The following is a 21,268-nucleotide window of genomic DNA, read 5'->3' as shown; positions in this document are numbered from 1 at the left end:
CAAGATGTGGTTAGCTCTTATTAAGATAGTATAGAAAAAGAACTCTAAAATTTGAATTATTCCTTTCTTTTGCAATGGTTTGGAACGCAGAAAAATATTTTATGTCACTAAAATCTATGACATACTTGTGGTATGTCACTAAAATCTTTGACATACATAGGAAGTGTTCTGTTCGTATTAAGAGAGTATAGAAAAAGTACTCTAAAATTTGAATTATTCCTTTCTTTTACAATAGTTTGGAACGCAGAAAAATATTTTATGTCACTAAAATCTATGACATACTTGTGGTATGTCACTAAAATCTTTGACATACATAGGAAGTGTTCTGTTCGTATTAAGAGAGTATAGAAAAAGTACTCTAAAATTTGAATTATTCCTTTCTTTTACAATGGTTTGGAAAGCAGAAAAATATTTTATGTCACTAAAATCTATGACATACTTGTGGTATGTCAATAAAATCTTTGACATACATAGGATGTGTTCTGTTCGTATTAAGAGAGTATAGAAAAAGTACTCTAAAATTTGAATTATTCCTTTCTTTTACAATGGTTTGGAAAGCAGAAAAATATTTTATGTCACTAAAATCTATGACATACTTGTGGTATGTCACTAAAATCTTTGACATACATAGGAAGTGTTCTGTTTGTATTAAGAGAGTATAGAAAAAGTACTCTAAAATTTGAGTTATTCCTTTCTTCTACTTTAAACATCAGAAAAGAAAATGCAATAACAAAAACTAAATTTGTAAAATAGAATGTATTTATTGCATATATACAATAATTTCTACACATACTTGAGATCATTTCGTAAAACATAGCTATCTAATAAAGACATTATATACACAAATAAATAATCTTCACGTAATATAACAATGTGGTGATCATTTAAAAATAAATAACTAGCTTATAAAAATGCGTATGAAATCAGTCAAAATTCCACTTTCGACGTCATGGGCAAATACCATAAGTTGTTGCCATGGGAATCCGAACTGTAAATAGATCTATTACATCATAATATTTTTAAAAATTATTTTTGAAATAATTTGGTTTATTACAGTTGGTTATTAGCAGCTATTATTTTTTGACATTACGGTGCTTTAAACTACAATCCCTGGTCAAACTATTAGACGCACTATTAAGATTCTATGTGAAATCTTAATTATCACGTGATACTCTACAGCTTTATTGTTTTTACGCAGCTGAAACCGGTTTGCACTTGTTTACGTTAGTGTATTAATCGGTTAAATTAGACGATGTATAGTATAAATTCGACGATTGGATTATATATAAATATAGAATATTTATTTTATCAGGTATTATATTAGTAATAATTCGACCAAATTATTACACGAACTGTATTGTTATAATTATTACATGTTTTGCACGGGTTTGAATGCAATACTTTTATATTTAAATATACATGTAATGGGTTTTTATTTAGGAGATTTTTTATTTACTTCCTATTAGTATTTATTTTTAGCGTATTGCGTTACAATTTTAACCAATCGATACGCGGACGTAAGCAAATGCAAACCGGTTTCAACCGCGTAAAAACAATAAAGCTGTAGAGCATCACGTGATAATTAAGATTTCACATAGAATCTTACAGTGAGTCTAATAATTTAGCCATTGACTATATGCAGGGGTGATTGTGAGCCCAAGTCAAAATTCCGGAAAATTTCTTGAGTTAAAAAAAAAGTTTAAATTGAAAAAAATTTAAACAAGTTTATTTTTTCCTTTTTCTCAATATTTCTTAGTTTACTTAAAATATATTTACAATTTTACACATACCTATACCATTTACACATACCTATGATGACCTGGAGAAGTAATTAACATTTACAAATGTCTTTTTTTCTTGAGTTTATGATTATAACAACTATTTACTGATAAAAAATGAATATTAATCACGATTATAAGCTTATAAAGTATCTCTCTGGCTCTCCCTTACAAACAAATAAAATAAACTGTGTTTTTAAGTTCCACCTTTGAAAATTTGATTTCCGGAAACTTCTGTGATCAATGATTTTTTTAAACGTCTGGACCTTCAATCTCCGGAAACTTCCGGATCACTGTTAGCAAAAAATCCGGAAATCCGGATTTTTTCCGGAGCACAATCAGCCCTGCTATATGTGAGCCACGAAAAAAAAAACTTTTTTAAAAAAAAATAAGCTGCACAATTCATTTTTTTAAAAATTATAAATCATATATTGAATGCTCCCTTTTTCTGTCTGAGGAACTGTTTGCTTTTTATCCCCCCCCCCTCTCTCATGCTCACCACTGGCAGAAGTTGAAATAAATTAATACCAAATCGAATAAATTAGTAATTTCTTAATAAGCAAGTTCTCTTCCACCCCATGGCCTGCTGAAGGCTGGCCGAGATGCTATTGGATTTATCGGGAGGCTTTTTGGAACAGTGAGGGTCACAATATTGGTGCTGTTGGAGAAATGGGGTATGAACCAGTTGGATGGGTGGGCGGAGGTGGTGAAGCAGTGCAGGTGGCTCATGAGTCTCAATTTCAGGGGATCTTGCAAGTCCAGTCCTTCATAGCTGACGAGGTATCTGGCCACTTCAGATGCACACTCGCGGAATCCAAGGCCCTGGTAGTCCGTCACTAAATTATGAGGGTCTAGATTAAACACATCTAAACCTAGAATGAAAGCATATTAATTAAAAGACATCAAAACAAATATATCTTAAATCTACGAAGAGTAAAGAGATGAGAATATAGGGAAAATTAAGTGTGGTAGAATAGAACAAATAGTACTACTAAATGTATCTAAATAGTACTAGTCCCGCACAGTGGACTGATCGTTAGGACACGGTTCACAATAGAACACCGAAGTCAAGCATCACTGGCTGCGGTCAGTGTGCGGATGGGTGACCACTTGGATCAGTCTACGAAAGGACAGATGCACGGTATTGGTCCTCGTTAAACTGTTTGTCACAAACGATTCACCTTAGATCACCGACGCAAAGCATCGCTTTCGGGTGGGTGATCATTATGATGAGCTTGTGAAGGAACTGAGGATGTTCGGTATCAGTCACGGATAAACTTTTCTATTGTAAAGTGCTCGATTTCGTGCGCAGGTCGTCGCGCTACCGAAGTGGGGGCGCCACCTCCTCTGCAGAGGATCAAAATTGTGATGGCATGTCATCCTCAGGGATGTTTCCCAGACCGTCGTCGATAGCCCATCGTGCAGCTCTAGTAAGACGCAAATAAACTACAGCAACAACTAAATAGTACTATGATACGTATCATAGTACGAAGAGGATTCAATATTGAGGTTGCGCTAGAGCTGCACAATGGGTAATTTAATTGATTACGGTCTAAGAAACGTTCCTGAGAATGATACGAAAACACGTCATAGCAATTTTGATCCTCTGCCGAGGGGATGGATTCCCCGTTTTGGCAGCCCGACGACATGCGTGCGAAAATGAGCACTTTACGGTAGAACAGTTTAACGAGAAGCGATACCGCGCACACTCTGTCCCTACGCAGGCGATCACCCAGCCACTTTCTGATCGCAGTCAGTGATGCTTGACTTCGTCGATTTACAGAGAACCCTGTCTTTCAATTCTGTCGGACTATTAAAAAAAAACTTTATTTTTTTCGGTAAATTAGGGAAAAAAACTTTATTCAAAATTTAACTATTTATTTGGTATATAATTTACTTCAATGACGGGAGCACACATGATCAAAAATTAAAACAAGTAATTAGAACAAATAACTTTTAAAAATAGGGTGGAATGTTTTCGCCACAATATACGCAAGTATTTAAAGCAATTATAACGATTAAGCAAAAGAACTGGATTACTTTCTTAGACTCATGACTATTCATTTCAATATCAGTTTTTGATGCCACGAACACTTTTCTAAAGTAATTATTTTCAATTTGAACAAAAAAATAGTTTATTGCGCTCATTTAAATATTTAATTATTTTACATTCGCTGTGTCAGATTATGGCTCTTATACTATGATCCTTTACTATACTAAGCTTCTACGTCTAATTCAGGGCTCTATGTCAGATAAATTTAATAAAGAACATTACGTAGTAGACGTGTAGTCCACGTCACCAAATTTATAGTTTTGTAGTTGTCCGATTCCTTTTTTTCTCTCCTTTCAATTCCTACTAGTAGGGAACCGATTATCCGGAACGATCGGGACCATCGCTATTCCGGATAACTGATTTTTCCGGTTTTCTGAATAGCTACGTAAAGCCGTTTTTTATTATTTAACCCAACTAAAAAAATATTTGGAAATAATCTTGAAAAAACAAAGTAATATACTAATGATTATGTCCAAAATGATGGTAAGATAAACATCTTTCAAAAAAAGAAAGAAATATCCTAAAATCTTATGAGGAAAAAAAAAATTTTTTTTTTTAAAATGGCGGGAAAATTTAACGAATTTTGTTCCGGTTTTTTGGTTTTCCGGTTTACTGATATCCGGATAACAGGTTCTGTACTGTATTAGTTCACACTCTCCCTGTATCTTGTTCAAATGTTCAATCGTTCATAAAATACTTTTTATTCATAAATTCAACTTCAAATAAATTTTTTGAAACTTGTAGTTACTTGACACTTGATGTTAGTACAGTTTTTTCAAACATTAATTCATTCATAAAATTTAATTCATTAATTTTAGTTTTATTTGGGAGAAAAAATTATAATTATTTAACAAAAAATAACTAAAATAAAATATTTTTTTATTGACCTAAGTAGGAAGTGACTTAATTTTTTTAATTTTTATAAATTACTTGTTTTTTAATCCATTCATTTAAAGAGCAGAAAGAAAAGTACGAAACCATGTTAAGGGGCTCAGAGATGGATTAACGATGAGACGACAAAAATGCAGAAATAAGAGTGAATTGATAATGCTATTTATTCAATTTAAATAATAATAGAAATAATTAATAATTGTTTAAAAACTTATTTAAAGTTAAGACATTTAAAAGCCTTTTAAAAAAATGGACAATCTAATGATTGTATTTTAATTTTTGAAAAAATTATATTTCATTAAGTTGTATAATTGTTCGTTACGAATTAATTTAGAATGTACTAAGGCCCGGATTTTGATGACATTTGCATTTTTTTTGCATTTTTGGATATTTTTTGTCCTTTAGAGCAATTTTTTAGATTTATAGGGCATTTTTCTTTAAATTTTTTGGCGTATTTTGCATTTTAAAGCATTTTTTAAATTTTTTGCTAATTTTTTCCAATTTTTATTATTTTTTTTATCATTTTTTATTATTACACTGGCTTCCAAACAATGAAAAAAAATCTATAGGATATTAACAGGTGTAGCAACATCTTTTCAAATTGAAGAAGAATTGTCAGTAAGTGAGACTGTCTTTTTCAAGTACGCACCAATAACATCAGTAGACGTTGAAAGAAGCACTTTCAGACAAGAGACGCTCGTTTACATTTCAAAATATCAAAAAAAAATTTATAATCCAATGTAATTCTGATATTTAGAAATATTATGAGATGGAAGTTGTTATATTCATTAAAGTTTCTATACAAAATGAAAATGTTTTGGGGTCAATATATTTTTCTTTTTTTTGTTGTTATTTTAGGATATAAAACATATTTTTCAAACTTTAATGAACGTAGTACAAGTATTGCATTGCTTAATATTTTTTGAAATGACTCATAATAATTTTAAAGAGTAAAACATTGTTTGATTTCAATATTTTTATTTTATTTAAGTCATGTCATAAGGCATTTTTAGCGCAATTTTCGCATTTTTAAGGGCATTTTTTGCACTTTTTAAGGGCATTAATAGAGATTTTTTAGGTCATCAAAATCCGGGCTCTAGTAATAACAAATTAGAAAAAAAATTCTTAGCTATCAGTTGGTGAATTTGAGTTTAGGCCAGCTAACCCATTCGTTTTAGGATTCTATGGTAACCACTCATTTCGTTTTGATAATACTGTAACTTTTTCTAATAGTGAAATTTTTAGATACGGGGGTATAAGTGGGGGGAATTAATTTGTTATTTGATAATCATTAAATATACTGCTATGCCCTACCGCTATTTTGAGTGTTTATTCTAACGTTGCATTTATTTTGCTGCGCAAAAACTATAAAACTTAAAAGCATGTAATTACGAAAATGGGCGTACGAAGGAATGAAAAAGATTATCATTCGAGAATTATTAACAATCATGGGCGCCATGGCTCAGGGGATAGAGCGTCCAATGAGGTGAACGGGTTCGAATCTCAGCCATGGCTGGTCGATACGAATTCCGCATCCGGCTTGCACCGACCACAGTGCTGATGTAAAATATCCTCAGTGATAGACGGATCATAGATTAGAGTCCCGTTGCCGTCAAACTAACCGTGAAAGGTTCTCGTCTTCCTCTCCATGTAACGCAAATGCGGGTTAGCTCGATCAAAAAGTCCTCCACGAAGGCAAATTTCTCCCAATACTTGATCTAGGAGCTCCCTTGTCTTCTGGATTGGGTTCAAAATTACAAGGCTACGAATTTGAGCATTAGTAGGAGTAAACCACAAAAATTCGGTTTACTACAACTTCAACGACGTTATAAAATAAAATGTATATTGAACATTAATAATCGTGGGTGTCGTAGGTGGGAGAGTCGGTGGATATATGTTCCCCTTAATATTTCAGACAGATAAATAAAATCTTCGTGAATTATTACCGATTTAAATTCCTTAAAGTAAAAATCAATATAGAGATATAAATAATCCACTTTTAAGGAAATTATTTTTCTCTTGCATTAAATTTAGAAAACTATTGTGACTGTGCAATTTAAATTTCGCTCCCCCCCCCTCACAAAGGGAGTCCCTGCGACGTCCATGTTAATAATTAAACTTGTAAAAAATGATTTGTGAAATTTCCAGATATCATATCATTATATTCTACTATTAACGAAACTACGATTTTTCTCTCTAAGCAAGGTAACAAGGAAAAAACTACTATACAATTTCCAAAGCAGTAGAAGCAAAAAAAAAATGAGGGGGGAGGGAAGGGAATTGAGAAAAAGATATTCGGTAGGACAAAGGGCGGAATAAATAATAGGAGGCAACAGTCAGTTATTCTTTTAATAATTTCCGGTACGGCTTTTTCTTTCACCTGTTAATAAAGTTAGCAGAACAGACAATGAACATTTGGCTACTGGAATTGGCGCGGTTGGCATGCCTCGGAAATGTTCCCACGGCACCGGTTGGAGATAATTGCTGTGGTTTCTAACCTCTGCACTACGCCGTGCACGAGACTGTGATCTTTTAGGAAAAGGAGTCACGCTACGCGGGATCAGATAATAATGTCTATTCTTCTTTGGAAGGTAAAAATAAAGTTTATTTTCACACGGATGATTTATATTTTACATAAATACATACATAAAAATTCGACGTTCTTTTGATTGTTCAACTTAACGTTGTATATATATATATATATATATATATATATATATATATATATATATATATATATATATATATATATATATATATATATGGGTCATTCTCACGAAAACTGTCATTTTTCAGTTCATAAAATCCCAAAAAAGTAAAGTGAATAAAAAGCTCTGAAACTTTCTATATTAATAGAAATATGTAATGGCATTATAAAGAAAGTATATATCCTATAAATTATACTTAATATTTAAATTAATTAATTTTTTAAATAATTAATTTATAATTATTAATTTATAATAATTAATTAATTAATTTAATAAATAAATTAATTAGTTTAATAAATCAATTTATTAATTTATTTTTCAAATTAATTAATAAGTAAATTAATTATTTTCACTATTTAAAAAGTGAGGGACTGACACTAATAGTGAGGGAATGATATTTTATTTTAATACATGTTTTTATCTAAGTTACATCTACCTAAAGTTTGAAAATGATAACATACTAAGTATATCTAATATTTATTATAATTTAGTCTTATATATTTAATAGTTTTTACAGGTTTGGGAAATAAAGTTGGCTGGCACGATTGAACAAAAAAAAATTTAATAATATACTCATCTTGAATCATTCCCTCACTTCAGCATCATTCCCTCACTTTATACACTAGTGAGGGAATGACGAATTCAATAAAATTTAAAAATAACAGTTAGGCTTTATTAATTTCTGAAGTCAATCACATACAATTATATTCATACAAGAAAGCAACATATAATTATCCACTTTCTCGATGAAGTTGTATTTTATTTTACTCTAAAAAGCGACATGAGGGAATGACAAATGTAAAAAATTTTACCTGGTTTGATTCATTCAAATTTATTCCACAGCAAAGCTTCTTTGAGTTGAAGATGGAAACATACTGCAATTTTGTTCTATGATGCCAGTTGTTAACTTCTGAAGTTTTTATTAAAATATTTTTATTCTAAGATGATTGCAGGTGATAAGAACATTGTTGTGAGGGAATGACGCGAAACACTGGGGACAAAGTTTAAAATAGTGCTGTGTTAATATTTTTATCTGAAATTAAATTTAAAATTTATTTTCTGAATTCTATATTTCAATATTCTCAAATAAAAAACACAAATTTGTAAAAAAAAAAATTTTTATTTCAGAAACAATTTTTTTCTTTTTTTAAATCAGCTGTGGGGACAAGTGAGGGAATGGCATATTGGTATATTTTTATTACCTAAAATTAATAAAAAATAAAAATTGATAATTTTATTTTTATTCTTTTGTTAGCTTGCATTCTGAAGGACACTTTCCCTGAAAAAATTATTTTCGTAAGTTGTAAAACAAACATAAAATATACTGGGGACATGAAAATGACTGTTTTTGTGAGAATGACCCATATATATATATATATAATTGTTTTTTTTTTTTTTTTTTGCTGCGTAGAAACTACAAGACTTAGAAACTTGAAATATGAGGAAAATGTACTAAGAGTATAGTGGGGTAAAAAAAAGATTGCGAATTATTAACTGTTAACTTAACAGAAAAAAATACTATGTGGGTCAAGTCTACATAAAATTGGCACGAGCTTTTTTTTTTATTTGAAAAAAAAAAAAAATAATAATAAATAATAATAATAATTCGTTCGTAAATTATAAAAAATTTACGTTCTTTTTTTACGAATTTTTTCTCGCTAGTTTTGCTTAACGGTACATTTTGTTTTGTTGCCCAAAAGCTATAAGACGTAGGAACTTAAAATTAATGTTTTAATTGGCCGGGATAGCCTGGTTCGTAGGGCACTGGGCCCATGTCCAAGAGGTCGTGGGTTTGATCCTCGCCTGCCGAAGACTCATCCGTGTAGTAAATGGCAACTGATGCACGTTAAATCTGTCAGGTCACAAAGTCCTTCATGTTCCCATAACAAAGTCAAACCTCTGGGGGTACTGATCCGGGAGTTTCCTGGTCTTCTGGATTAGGTTCAAAATTACAAAGCTACGGAGTAGAAAATTGGTAGTCGTAAAAAAAAAACAGTTTTTATTCTTTAAAAGAGGGAGAAATTTGAAAATATATAAAATCGTGCTACCAGGTTCTCTCCTGTATAATTATTTGTTTTCCATTGAAATTTGTACCTTAATTTTTTCCAGAATTCAATATAAAATAGTTAATAAACAATCATATCTATGTTGAAATATTTTTTTTAATCATAATTTTTTTAATTTAAAATTCGGAACAATAAAAATAAAAGAAATCTTGATTTATTTTTGAATTCAATATAAGTTTTTACAGTTAACATATGATGATTTGTGCTTAATTCATAAACTGAAGGTAAAATCATTTCAAAATTTATTTTAATTTTAGAAAACTTTTTTTTTATTCATTCAATTCATGCAAAATTTTACAACACAGTTGCCAAACGCCCTTTCATTTGTAAAGTTCGGTAGGGTTACCCACATGATAAGGGTTGGCAACTTCAAACCAATGTGATTTAAACTATGTTTTAAACCACAGTTTAAATCATGGTGTAAACCAAACGGTTTTATAAAAAAAACAAGCTTGGTTTTTTTTAAAGCGAAAAATCGTTTGAATAACTTTAATTCCTATTATTTACATAAAATCTTTTAGTTTAAACATAACAATGAAAAATTATAAAAATCTTTTGAAGCTTTAGTTTATTTATCGCCTCCAGCTGGTCCGGCTTTTCAGAATAGTTGAACAGTAGCAGTATCTTACGAGACTTGATAGTACTAAACAACCTTTTAAAAAAACTGCTAATTGCAAAACTGTGGCTGCGGTCAGTGTGCGGGTGGGTGACCCACTTGGATCAGTCTGCGTAGGGACCGAGGGTGTGCGGCATTGGTCCTCGTTAAACTGTGCTACCGTAAAGTGCTCGACTTCGCGTGCAGGTCGTTGGGCTACCGAAGCAGGGTTGCCATCCCCTCCGCAGAGGATCAAAATTGTGATGGCATGTCTTCGGATCATCCTCAGGGATGTTTCCCAGACCATCGCCAATAGCCCATTGTGCAGCTCTAGTGCGACGTAAATGAACTACAACAATTGCAAAACTGTATAGGTTTGTCAGAACTGTTTAATTTTGTCAGAAAAATCTAAGAAAATCTACAAGAATATCGCTTTATATTTAAAATTCTTATTGGGTGACAAGCTTGTATCTTGCTGACTAGAGTAAACATCAATTTATTTCTGAAAGAATATTTTGAATCGATCGAGTGGCCTCTGAAGATATCGAAACAATGCGTCTGTATATATTCCTAATGGATGGTGTTTTCTACTCGAGGGTGCACTGCAAGCTCTTTGCTGACTGTACTTCCGGGTTTCTGGCTAATTTTGAAACCAATTTGGATAACAGCGTGATCATTGTGTTTTGAGACTATCTTGGGTAGTATTTCTCGTATACGTGTATTTGTTACCAGATTTGTTATTTGCTTTTAAAAAAAGAATCGTTATAAGAATCTTCATTTGAAGACATGTCATTTCAAGTAATAAGAACCTTCATTTGAAGACACGTCATTTCAAGACATAAGAATCTTCATTTGAAGACACGTCATTTCAAGACATAAGAATCTTCATTTGAAGACATGCCATTTCAAGACACAAGAATCTTCACCTGAAAAAAGAATCGTTATAAAATACTCCTTACCTTGTCAACAATATACCAACTTCGAAATTTAAACCTAAATATTAATTTGTAACCTCACTGCTAGAACAATATGCTAACACTACCGTATGATGGTGCACGGATTGCAACAAGAATAAACGGTAACAAACAAGTAAAAAAAAGGCCAAAATGGGACTGCCAAAAAAGCGAGTTCTTTCTTGATCTACCAACCATGTTGCATTTTTTAACAAAGCATTTTTAAATAACTAAAACAAATTTTCGCTTCAAAATTACCAGAATTACTTAATAGCATTAATATCTTATGAAGTACAGCAGATTTGAGCTCAGAAATTATTTCTTTTATTGAAGACAAAATTATCTGTTTGAAAATGTCGCCTCGCTGAATAAGCTGTTGTAAGCAGCTGCATACTTTTTAACCGGAAATAAAGCAGATCGAGAACTCGACATAGTTGTTGTTTACATTCATATAGAAAACACCTTTTTAGAGAACAAAATTTCTTTAATAATTACCCCTTGAATGCATTAGTTTCAAATGATCCACAGTCATCTGGAGTATTTCTGCCTTTTCTAACTTCGCCGAACCCTTTAAAAGGAAATAAATACAAATTGTTAATTATGATGTAATAAGGATGTATCATTTTTGAGGAGAAAAATGAATTTCCAAACCTGCTTTTCATAGGCAGCAGGAACAAGTCTCCTCAGTTCAGATAGAGAATTGTTTATCCTATCCCTTCTTCTTTTTTCGATTACCTTTAAAAACAACAACGGAATAAATACTTCATTCGTTTTAAAAATTATGAAAAAAGTAATAAAAGGAGACATGTTTCGAGGGCTTGAAAGTAAGCGCTTATTCTCAAGACTCGCGAGACGTGAATAGGGAAAACAGATGTGATTTGAAACATAAAACGCAAAGCAACCTTCGAAAAGTGGAAAAATGAAGGAAGGTATTTTATTTACGTCGCAGCACCGAATTTTTACTTCCATTCGATACTATTACAGGGTCAGTAGCCAGATTTTTCAACAAAAAATAAACACCCTTCAAATACTTTTTAAGCACTCAAAAAATATTTTTAATCACTATCCAAAAAAAAAAAAAAAATCAGAATTAGGATCTGTGTAGCAATAAAAATTATTTTTTCTATTGTTTAAACTTCTTAATTTATAAACATGAAATCAATAAAATTCAAAAGCACTTTTAAAAACTTTACATAACCATGATAAAATAACTACTTTCTGATAAATATTACAAAGAAAATTTTTGTAATTTAGAACGTCAATCAACACGGCAAAGAAACTCTTTTTAATAGATAGAAAATTAAGCAAACAATTATACTAATTATATTACATTTGTTTGCAAATATATGTTAAAAAAATATAATTACAAACCCAGAATAAAAAAAAAACACCCTTAAAGGCTTTTAAAAAACGTAAATAAAAAATAAGCACTTTTTAAAAACGCTACTTACCCTGTATCATAAAAATCAAACGAAGTTGTCGAAGTCACAAGCAGCAATTCAAATTATGATTCACGGATAATTTATTGGCTGATTAATATTCTTGATGCGACAGAAGCAAATATTTCTATCTGAATTAAAAACATAAAAAAAAATTTTTTTACTTACCCCACGTCTCCGTTTTCTGTTCATTGAGTGCCTGCCATCATCTTCAGGACCACTAAATAAAATAAATCATTTGAGAACAAAGTCGAAAACTGTTTCACTGCAATTTAAAAAAATCAGCTCAGAGTTGTGGGTCATTGGGCTGGTGTGGACAATTTTTATAAATATGCCAAAAAAGCTTACTATTTATTATTTTCAACCATTTCTAGTGTTTTTCATATTAAAAATGTAAGTGTTTATCTTTATTTTGAATAATACATAAACTAATTTGGATGTATATATTTTTTTAAATCTTTTTACTTCTTCAAAAAATCGTTCTTTTGTAGCACCAATGAGATACAAAAAATTTTTTGCGTTTGAACATTGTTTCTTTATTTACCTACAAACTTCATTGTTTCCTACAAACTACCTTTTTTCTTATCGCACTATTCACTACCTTTTTTTGAAAAGTGGCGCAATGCACTACAAACTACGGAAAAAAATAGCGAATACGGAAAGTAGCGGAAGTTGCAGCTGGTAACGTGAAATAAAGCAATTTTGAGAATATTATAAAATATTCAGAATGCAATCGAGGCTAGTAAGAAATTAATTTAAACAAATTTTAAGAAAAAAAACTCCTTAAACTATTAAGTCAAAATGGAAAAGCGCTAAAAGCAAATTATTATGTGAACAATTTAAATAAAAAGTTAGAATCAAAAAACAAGCAAAACAAAATGTCGACCCCTCACCCCTACTTGAAATAGTCATATCTCGTTACCATAGTCACCGCCACAGGTCCAGACGAATGTCTGGAGGAGTTCTTATTTTAGACAAACTATATGTATGATAGCAAAAACAGCACTACTTCAGGGGACACACTGTCTGCTAACACAGAGGGGGCTTTGAATATTTATTTCACTATTTGAATTTTTGAGGCATTTTTTATTTAGTTTTTCCATAATGGGTACTCGGGGCACTGTCAGTTTTTGGTTTAACCACTGACTACAGAAAGGTTCCAGTGTGTTAGCAGACAGTGTGTCCCCTCATGAAGTGCTGTTTTCGCTAACATACATATCTGTACAATTTCGTTGTTTTTGAATTCTAACTCTTATTTAACTTGAAAATTTTGTTGTTTATTAAAAAAATATTGTCCTGAGCAAATAATTTTAAAAATGTTTAGTTTGATGAATGATAAATGTACACATAAATGACACCCGGTTTAAAGGGTGAATAAATAATAAATTTATAATTTGAATTTTGATTTATAATGACTTTTACCACCACGACCAATAAACAAATTAAACCTTTTAATGATTTATGGCAAAGTGAAACAAACTTAGCTGACCTCAATTAATTGGCACTATACGAACACTTTAAAAATAATAAGAATCTATAACTCATTTCCGGTTTGTAAATATTAAATTAGATTTAATAACTAAACTATGTTCCAATTAAGCAAAAACTCTTTCTTTAACAACATGAAAATAGATACTTGAGGTAATAAATAATTAGCTTAAGTCGAACACAATACACCTCAAAGGTTAGTAAAAAGTTACCTTTCCAACTGTCAAAAAAATACACCTGAAGTAGAGTTATAATAACCTGAAGTGTTAAATGAAACACCTTAGGTTGTTGAATAAATACTTTCACAAGTGTAAAATATATACTATCAGGTTAATAACCTAAGGTTGAAAACCTTAAAGTAATAAATATCTACCTCTCCACAGATGTAAAATGAAACACCTCAGGTTGATATATTTCATATATACTTCTGAAGGTATATTTTAGGTATATTTGAGGTATTCATTTGCACCCTTTTCAATCTAACAACTTACTTAAATAACTACCTCCGTTATACCCTTGAAAAATAACTCATTTATACCACAAAAATGCCTCGATTTTTCCGTAAGGGTTATCACAGCAAGCTTTATAAGAATGTTGTTTAATGAAATTCTAACAATGGCTACGAATTGGAAACAAACTTCGACCATTTGTGACAATCGTTAGGTATTTTCTTTTTGTATAAAAAAATACATCTGTTTGCGAACTACACATTTAAACGTTGTAGTTAGTGTAAACGCATCTTATAAAAAAAAAAGGAATTTCTTGCTAACATTAACGTAACTTTAATAGTGCCACTACTGAGTTTTTCTAAGAACTGTGAAAGCTTTAAAGTATATTGCACGCAGTCATTGTTCTTTTTAAGCTAATTAATGAAAGGTCGAGATAAAAAGTGACTATTAAAATATCTAATAAGCATATTTATTCACAACACAGTTGTTTTCTATTGTTGAAGACGATAAATAAAAAATAGTCGAAAGTTGCAATTAAGCAAATATTTATAAAGCTGCTTTTCTGCCATTTTGAAATCTTGAAACCTACCACACTCTAGCTCTTTGTTTCGTTACTACATATATAACAGAGTTTTGCCCATTTGGCAAAATTTACAGAGAAAGGGATAAATAATAGAAATATTCCATCTGTTTACACTCTTTTCTCCATTTATCGTAATTTATTCTCAGAGAGAATCGAGTCTATTTAAGGAGTAATTTCAATACATAAAGTTTCAGTGACTCAGTTTACGTGTCATCTCCAGCTCTGTGCTAGGGTCCAGCACGTTAAGACCCCATCATGCTAAATAGTCAATATGCAGCCCTTAAGCTTTGGCCAGCACGGAGGAAAAACTATACGGAATATAATAGAATCTTGTACAAGAAAAATGCCCAGTAGTACAGATATATTTTACTGTGATGGTTGTTGCATTAAACTGGTGAACAATCACAAAGTCGCTTTGGTAAATGTCCAAAATATATATACTAGGTCTAGTTAAATACCACTGCCCGGTATGCATTACATCAATGTTTTTTAAGGTTTACTGCCCGCTATACATTTGCCCGGTATACCCTACACCAGTGATTCTCAACCTTTTTTTGCGGCTGCACACTTTTAACGATTTCGAAATTTGACGGCACACAATGAAAAAAATTAGTTTAAAAGTTGTTTACTTACCTATAATACACTGTGTTAAATAGTTTGTGATAATAATATTGCATGTGAAATAAAATAATATGTACAACAAAAGCACGTTTATTAAGGAATTAATTATTTCTTTCGACTAATTTTTTATTAGTTAGCAACAGTTTTTTATATCTTTTGCTAGTTATTAATTGTTAGCTTGTTTTCTACTGTTATTAATTGTTAGTTTTTTACATTAATTATTTTTTTTTTGCGATTTCTTGTTAATTAGTTTTATTGCTAATTATTATTTGTTATCTTGTTTTCTATTGTTATTAACTGTTAGTTTTTTACATTAATTGTTATTTTTTTGTGATTTCTTGTTAATTAGTTTTATTGCTAATTATTAATTGTTAGCTTATTTTTGTTAGTTATCTTTTGTTAATTTGTTTTTAGAATTATAAACTGCATAGCTTACTTTAACGATTAGCTTTTATTTCCGTTTGAAAGTTAATACTCAGCTTGCTTGCTTTTGTTAATTAATAATTTTAATAGTCATTAAGTTTTCTACTTATATCAAAATTTTTTGTCAAAGACAATTTAAACTCTTCCTTCTTATTTTAAGATTTTCAGAGACAAGACAGTCGCCGACAAAGATGTTCACGTAGTTAAGGCGTGGAAAAATTATAAAAAAGTATATATATAATAGTATTATATATACACTTTTCTTAAATTTAAACTTTACTCGCAATAAAAAAAAGCATTATAATTTTTAATGTATCATTTCGAATATTTGGCGGCACACAAAAGTGCCGCGGCACAGTGCTTGAGAATCACTGCCCTACACTGATGTTTTTTTAAGGTTCAGTGCCACTCCCGGTACAGTTCGTTCTCATTTAATATCTGTCACTGATATTTCGTCTGATCTATCCTCAGCAGATATCGACATATATCAAATAATATCAGCGAATGAATTAATATCAGGGGTGATTGTGAGCCCAAGTCAAAATTCCGGAAAATTTCAGGAGTTAAAAAAAAACAACAGTTTAAATTGAAAAATTAGAAAACAATTTAAACAAGGTTTTTTTCCTATTTCTCAATATTTTGTAGTTTACTTAAAATATATTTAAAATTTTACACATACCTATACCATTTACACATACCTACGATGACCTGGAGAAGTAATTAAAATTTACAAATAAGTCTTTCTTTCTTGAAATTATGATTATAACAACTATTTACTGATAAAAAATAAATATTAATCATGAATATAAGCTTATAAAGTATCTCTCTAGCTCTCCCTTACAAACAAATAAAATAAACTGTGTTTTTAAGTTCCACCTATAAAAATTTGATTTCCGGAAACTTCTGTGATTAATGATTTTTTTAAAATGTCTGGCACTACGATCTCCGGAAACTTCCGGATTACTGTTAGCGAAAATTCTGGAAATCCGGATTTTTTCCGGAGCACAATCAGCCCTGAGTAACAGGTATCCGACACACACGATCTTATTCTTTTGGGTGACATGAATTCTAAAGTAGGGTGAGAACAGGTCTTACAACCCACAATTGGAGATGAAAGCGAGCACGACGTAAGTAATGACAATAGGAGAAAACTAATTGATTTTAAGTGTAGTAATGACATGACTATCAGAACAACTCTACATAAAAATAAAAAGTCTGTAAGAAGAAAAAAATACGGACAACCCTGAATAACTTTTGATCTAATAATCGAATCTTCGCGCTCTAAGACTCATCTTAATGGCTCAAGGGGCTGGCCTGAAATAAGCTAGTTAATAAGTACATATGATATTTTAAGCTACAAAATCAGACACAAAAACATACTTTCTCCTTATAAACATACCTTTTCTCGACGGATTGAGATTTCTGACCCCCATAATATAGGGGATCTAGGAAATATTTGACCAATAGTGTGGTCAGGAGAGCTTTCATAAGTTTTAACCCCTTAATGCTAATTTTATTTCTTTACGTATTTCGCTTTATCTCGCGAAATTTTTAAGGGAATTGAAATTTTTTTTCTCCACACAATTATAAAATTCGTATATCCAAAGATAATTCCATGGAAAAATAACTTTTAGTAAATATTTATTTCTTATCATTTTATTTAATAATAGACGAAAAAGACTGTAAGGTGTACAGTTTTTTGCATCATTTTAAAGAATATAATTTAACATGATAAAATACAAAATTTGAGCGAAATCGGTAGAATAGCTCATAAGAAATTAAATTTCAAAAAAGTCAAATACTTAAAATTCGATTTCCCAGGAAATATTCGACCAATTTTTGCTCAAATTTTGTATTTTATCATGTAAAATTATGTTCGTCAAAATGACGCAAAGAACTGTATGCCTTACAATTCAAAAGTTTCGGACCATTATTAAATAAAATGTTAAAAAAATAAATATTTACTATAAGTTATATTTTGCATGGAATTATCTTTGGAAAAACGAATTTTATAATTGTGTGCAAAAAGTTTTCAATTCGCTTTTCTCGACTCGTAGCCTTGTAATTTTGAACCCAATTCAGAAGACAAGGGAACTCCTGGATCAAGTATTTAGGACAAATTTTCTTGTGTGGAGGGCTTTTTGATAGAACTGACCCGCATTTGCGTTACATGGAGAGGAAAACCATGAAAACCTAACACTGTTGGATCGATGACATGCCTCTAACCCATGATCCGTCAACCACTTATGATATTTTACGTCAGCACTGTGGTCGGTGGGTATAGAACATAAGGATACGTTAGGAATACGCATAGTCATCAGTCAACAGCCATCGCTGTAATTCGAACCCGGTTCACCTCGTTGGAATGCGGATGCTCTATCCCCTGAGCCACCACAACTCCAGCCAAAATGTTAGACAAGTACTATTATCCATAGTTTTCCAACTGATGTAACGAAAAAATGAAATTATGTTCACTGAATGTAACTATGCTATCATTCGTCACATTCACAAAAAGAAAGATAAATATATCTGTAGAGGAATTATGAAATGCCACGAATTTGACATTAGTATGCACCATTTGCTTATAGACTTTAAACAAGCATGTGATGATATCATGGAGGTCGTTGGTAGATCGGAATCTTGATATTATGCCCCCTTTAATAGTTAGAAAGTGCCCCTCAGTCTTTCAAACAAATAAAGAAAATTTTCGTGAATTATCCAATTAAAATCCTTAAAGTTGAAAACAATAAATATATAAAAATAATTTCGTTTTCTTAGGTATTATGGACATTTAAGAAAAAAACGAAATTAGAGAACTATTGTGACTGTGTAATTTAATTTCACCCCCTTCAAAAACTGAGCAGCTTCGATGCTAATGGCTAGTATTGTTGTTAATTTACGTCGCACTAGAGCTGCACAATGGGCTATTGGCGACGGTCTGGGAAACATCCCGGAGGATGATCCGAAGACATGCCATCACAATTTTGATCCTCTGCGGAGGGGATGGCACCCCCGCTTCGGTAGCCCGACGACCTGCGCGCGAAGTCGAGCACTTTACGGTAGCACAGTTTAACGAGGACCAATACCGCACACCCTCGGTCCCTAAGCAGACTGATCCAAGTGGTCACCCACCCGCACACTGACCGTAGCCAGTGATGCTTGACTTCGGGGATCTGCTGGGAACGTGTCTTAACGATCAGTCCACTGCGGGACAATGGCTAGTATCAATCAGAGATAAATAATTTGAAGTTATGGAGGAGTTTGAAATACCATCTAAATTGAAAAAGTTAGTGAAAATGATATTTAAAACCACTATGTGTAAAACAGGTAGCGTAGCCAAACGTTTCAACAAAAAATAAACACCTTTTAAGTACTTTTTAAGCACTGAAAAAATATTTTTAAGCACTATATGCATTAACAAAATGCAAAATAATTTTCAAAGACTTTACATGATTATGTGATTGGGAACAATGATGAATTGAAGTTTCTTGCTAATGCGGAAGATATAGCTCATGGGTCACGATGGCGTGGGAGTCTCCCTAAATAATTTGAAATCTCTTAAAGTTCAACTCAATATTTCATACAAATAAAGACAATTTTTATGAATCATTATCATCGATTTAAATTCATCAAAGTTAAAAACGAGATAGATATGAAAAATTAATTTTTTTGATATATGTAGGCATAAGGATTTTTTTTTAATGGGTGAAATTTAGATAGTTATTGTGACTGCATATTGAAATTTCGTGCCCCCCCCCCTTGGACCTTTGCGACGCACATGATACATATATGTCAAAGTCTTATAGGCTGCATGGTAAGAGTTTTAAACATTTAGGAAGGAAAATGTTATTTACTCTAAGCTATAGATATATTAAAGAGATATATTATATAGATATATTATAGATATAGATATATTATAGATATAGATATTATGCAGAGTAAAGGAGAGAAAAATTATTGTTTTAAATTTGGTTAATGCAAAGTTGTATCGAAAAATTTAAATTTTTAGTTTTTTTGTGTTTAAAAACAAAAGATATTATTAAAACTAGGATTAGTAATATTTTGACATGCATTCAAGTTTTTGACGGTCAGCCGTCATTGTTATATTAAATACTAATGAATATTATTACAAAATGAATAAGTTAGGGGGATTCGTATCAATAAAAAGATGTAACAAACAATAAAAACAAAGTTAAATTTGGAAAAGCTGTAAATTTATCCTCAAATAAATTTACAAAAGCATGAAAAACTGGTTTAAAAGTAATGCAGGAATACAAGATTTCATCACTCTAAATCAGTGTTTCCCAAAGTGTGGTACGCGTACCCCCAGGGGTAAGGCAACAGGTTAGCGGGGTTACGCGTTCTTATTCCAAATATCTTGCAACAAACGAAAATTTCAAAAGTTTTAATTCAAAAGCAAAGCAAGCCGTGGAAATTTACAATTACGTATTTTTCTATTGGTTACTTTTTTGCAGAGTTAACAGTTAATAATTAGTGGTGTCAACAGCCAGTTGTGATTTTTAACTTTTGTGCAATTTTCTTTTTAGTAAAAAAAACATTCATTTCTTTATTATTGGTTCACAGCGTTACGAAAAATTTAGAATGGGTACACAAAAGTCATAAGTTAAAACTCTAAATGAATGAATGCATTTGCAAAGTCAGGTATTGCCTTTTTCAACTAAGTTTTTATCTCTAATCTTTTATAAATTTACATAAAATACTGATTATTTTTCTATGCTATGAGCTAACGGGTAAGCAGGAAGTTGCTTTTAAAATAATTAACATTCTAACAATGATCTTTTCTATTTAAAAACAAGGTAATGTGAAGTTTAAAATTACTAGAAGTGCATGAAATACTAATATATATATATATATATATATATATATATATATATATATATATATATATATATATATATATATATATATATATATATATATATATATATATATATATATATTTATAATATATATAAATATATTTATATTATATATATAAATAAGAAAATAGTGTTAACATACTTTTTACTATCAGTGGAAGAGGAATAACACTTTAAATCCTCAGTGAAGACATCATCACACTCGGAATCCATGTCGCTCATCTTTCAAAAGAGAATAACAACACACTTTTAGAGAGAGAGCAACCGTAATTACGCATCTCACTTTCCCACGGCCAACATCACAAAAACACCCACTCTTGTATCGCCAACATATCGTCGCC

The 21,268-nt window shown here is 31.0% G+C and overlaps 1 protein-coding gene across 2 annotated transcripts; it reads right to left on the bottom strand.

The window, feature by feature from the left end:
* Positions 1-741: 741 nt before the first annotated feature.
* LOC107451886 (hairy/enhancer-of-split related with YRPW motif protein) lies at positions 742-21,268 on the bottom strand. 2 transcript variants are annotated; one of them, XR_015434817.1, is made up of 6 exons: positions 21,070-21,241; positions 12,652-12,703; positions 11,696-11,779; positions 11,540-11,612; positions 2,127-2,650; positions 742-1,632 (listed from the first exon to the last, which is right to left on the bottom strand). XR_015434817.1 is itself a non-coding variant. In XM_043051130.3 (5 exons), exons 1-5 carry the CDS (start codon positions 21,147-21,149, stop codon positions 2,331-2,333), a joined length of 609 nt encoding a protein of 202 aa, XP_042907064.2. In that variant the 5' UTR covers positions 21,150-21,268; the 3' UTR covers positions 742-2,330. The 2 variants fall into 2 exon arrangements, 1 of the variants encoding a protein (XP_042907064.2); XM_043051130.3 differs by having other exon boundaries at positions 742-2,650; positions 21,070-21,268.

This window comes from Parasteatoda tepidariorum, chromosome 6, assembly GCF_982258835.1.
Source record: "Parasteatoda tepidariorum strain Cologne lab strain chromosome 6, Ptep-v5.0, whole genome shotgun sequence".
In the NCBI taxonomy this organism is placed as follows: Eukaryota; Metazoa; Arthropoda; class Arachnida; order Araneae; family Theridiidae; genus Parasteatoda; species Parasteatoda tepidariorum.
Note: the sequence above shows the minus strand (reverse complement) of the source record. Positions and strands in the feature narration are given on the sequence as shown.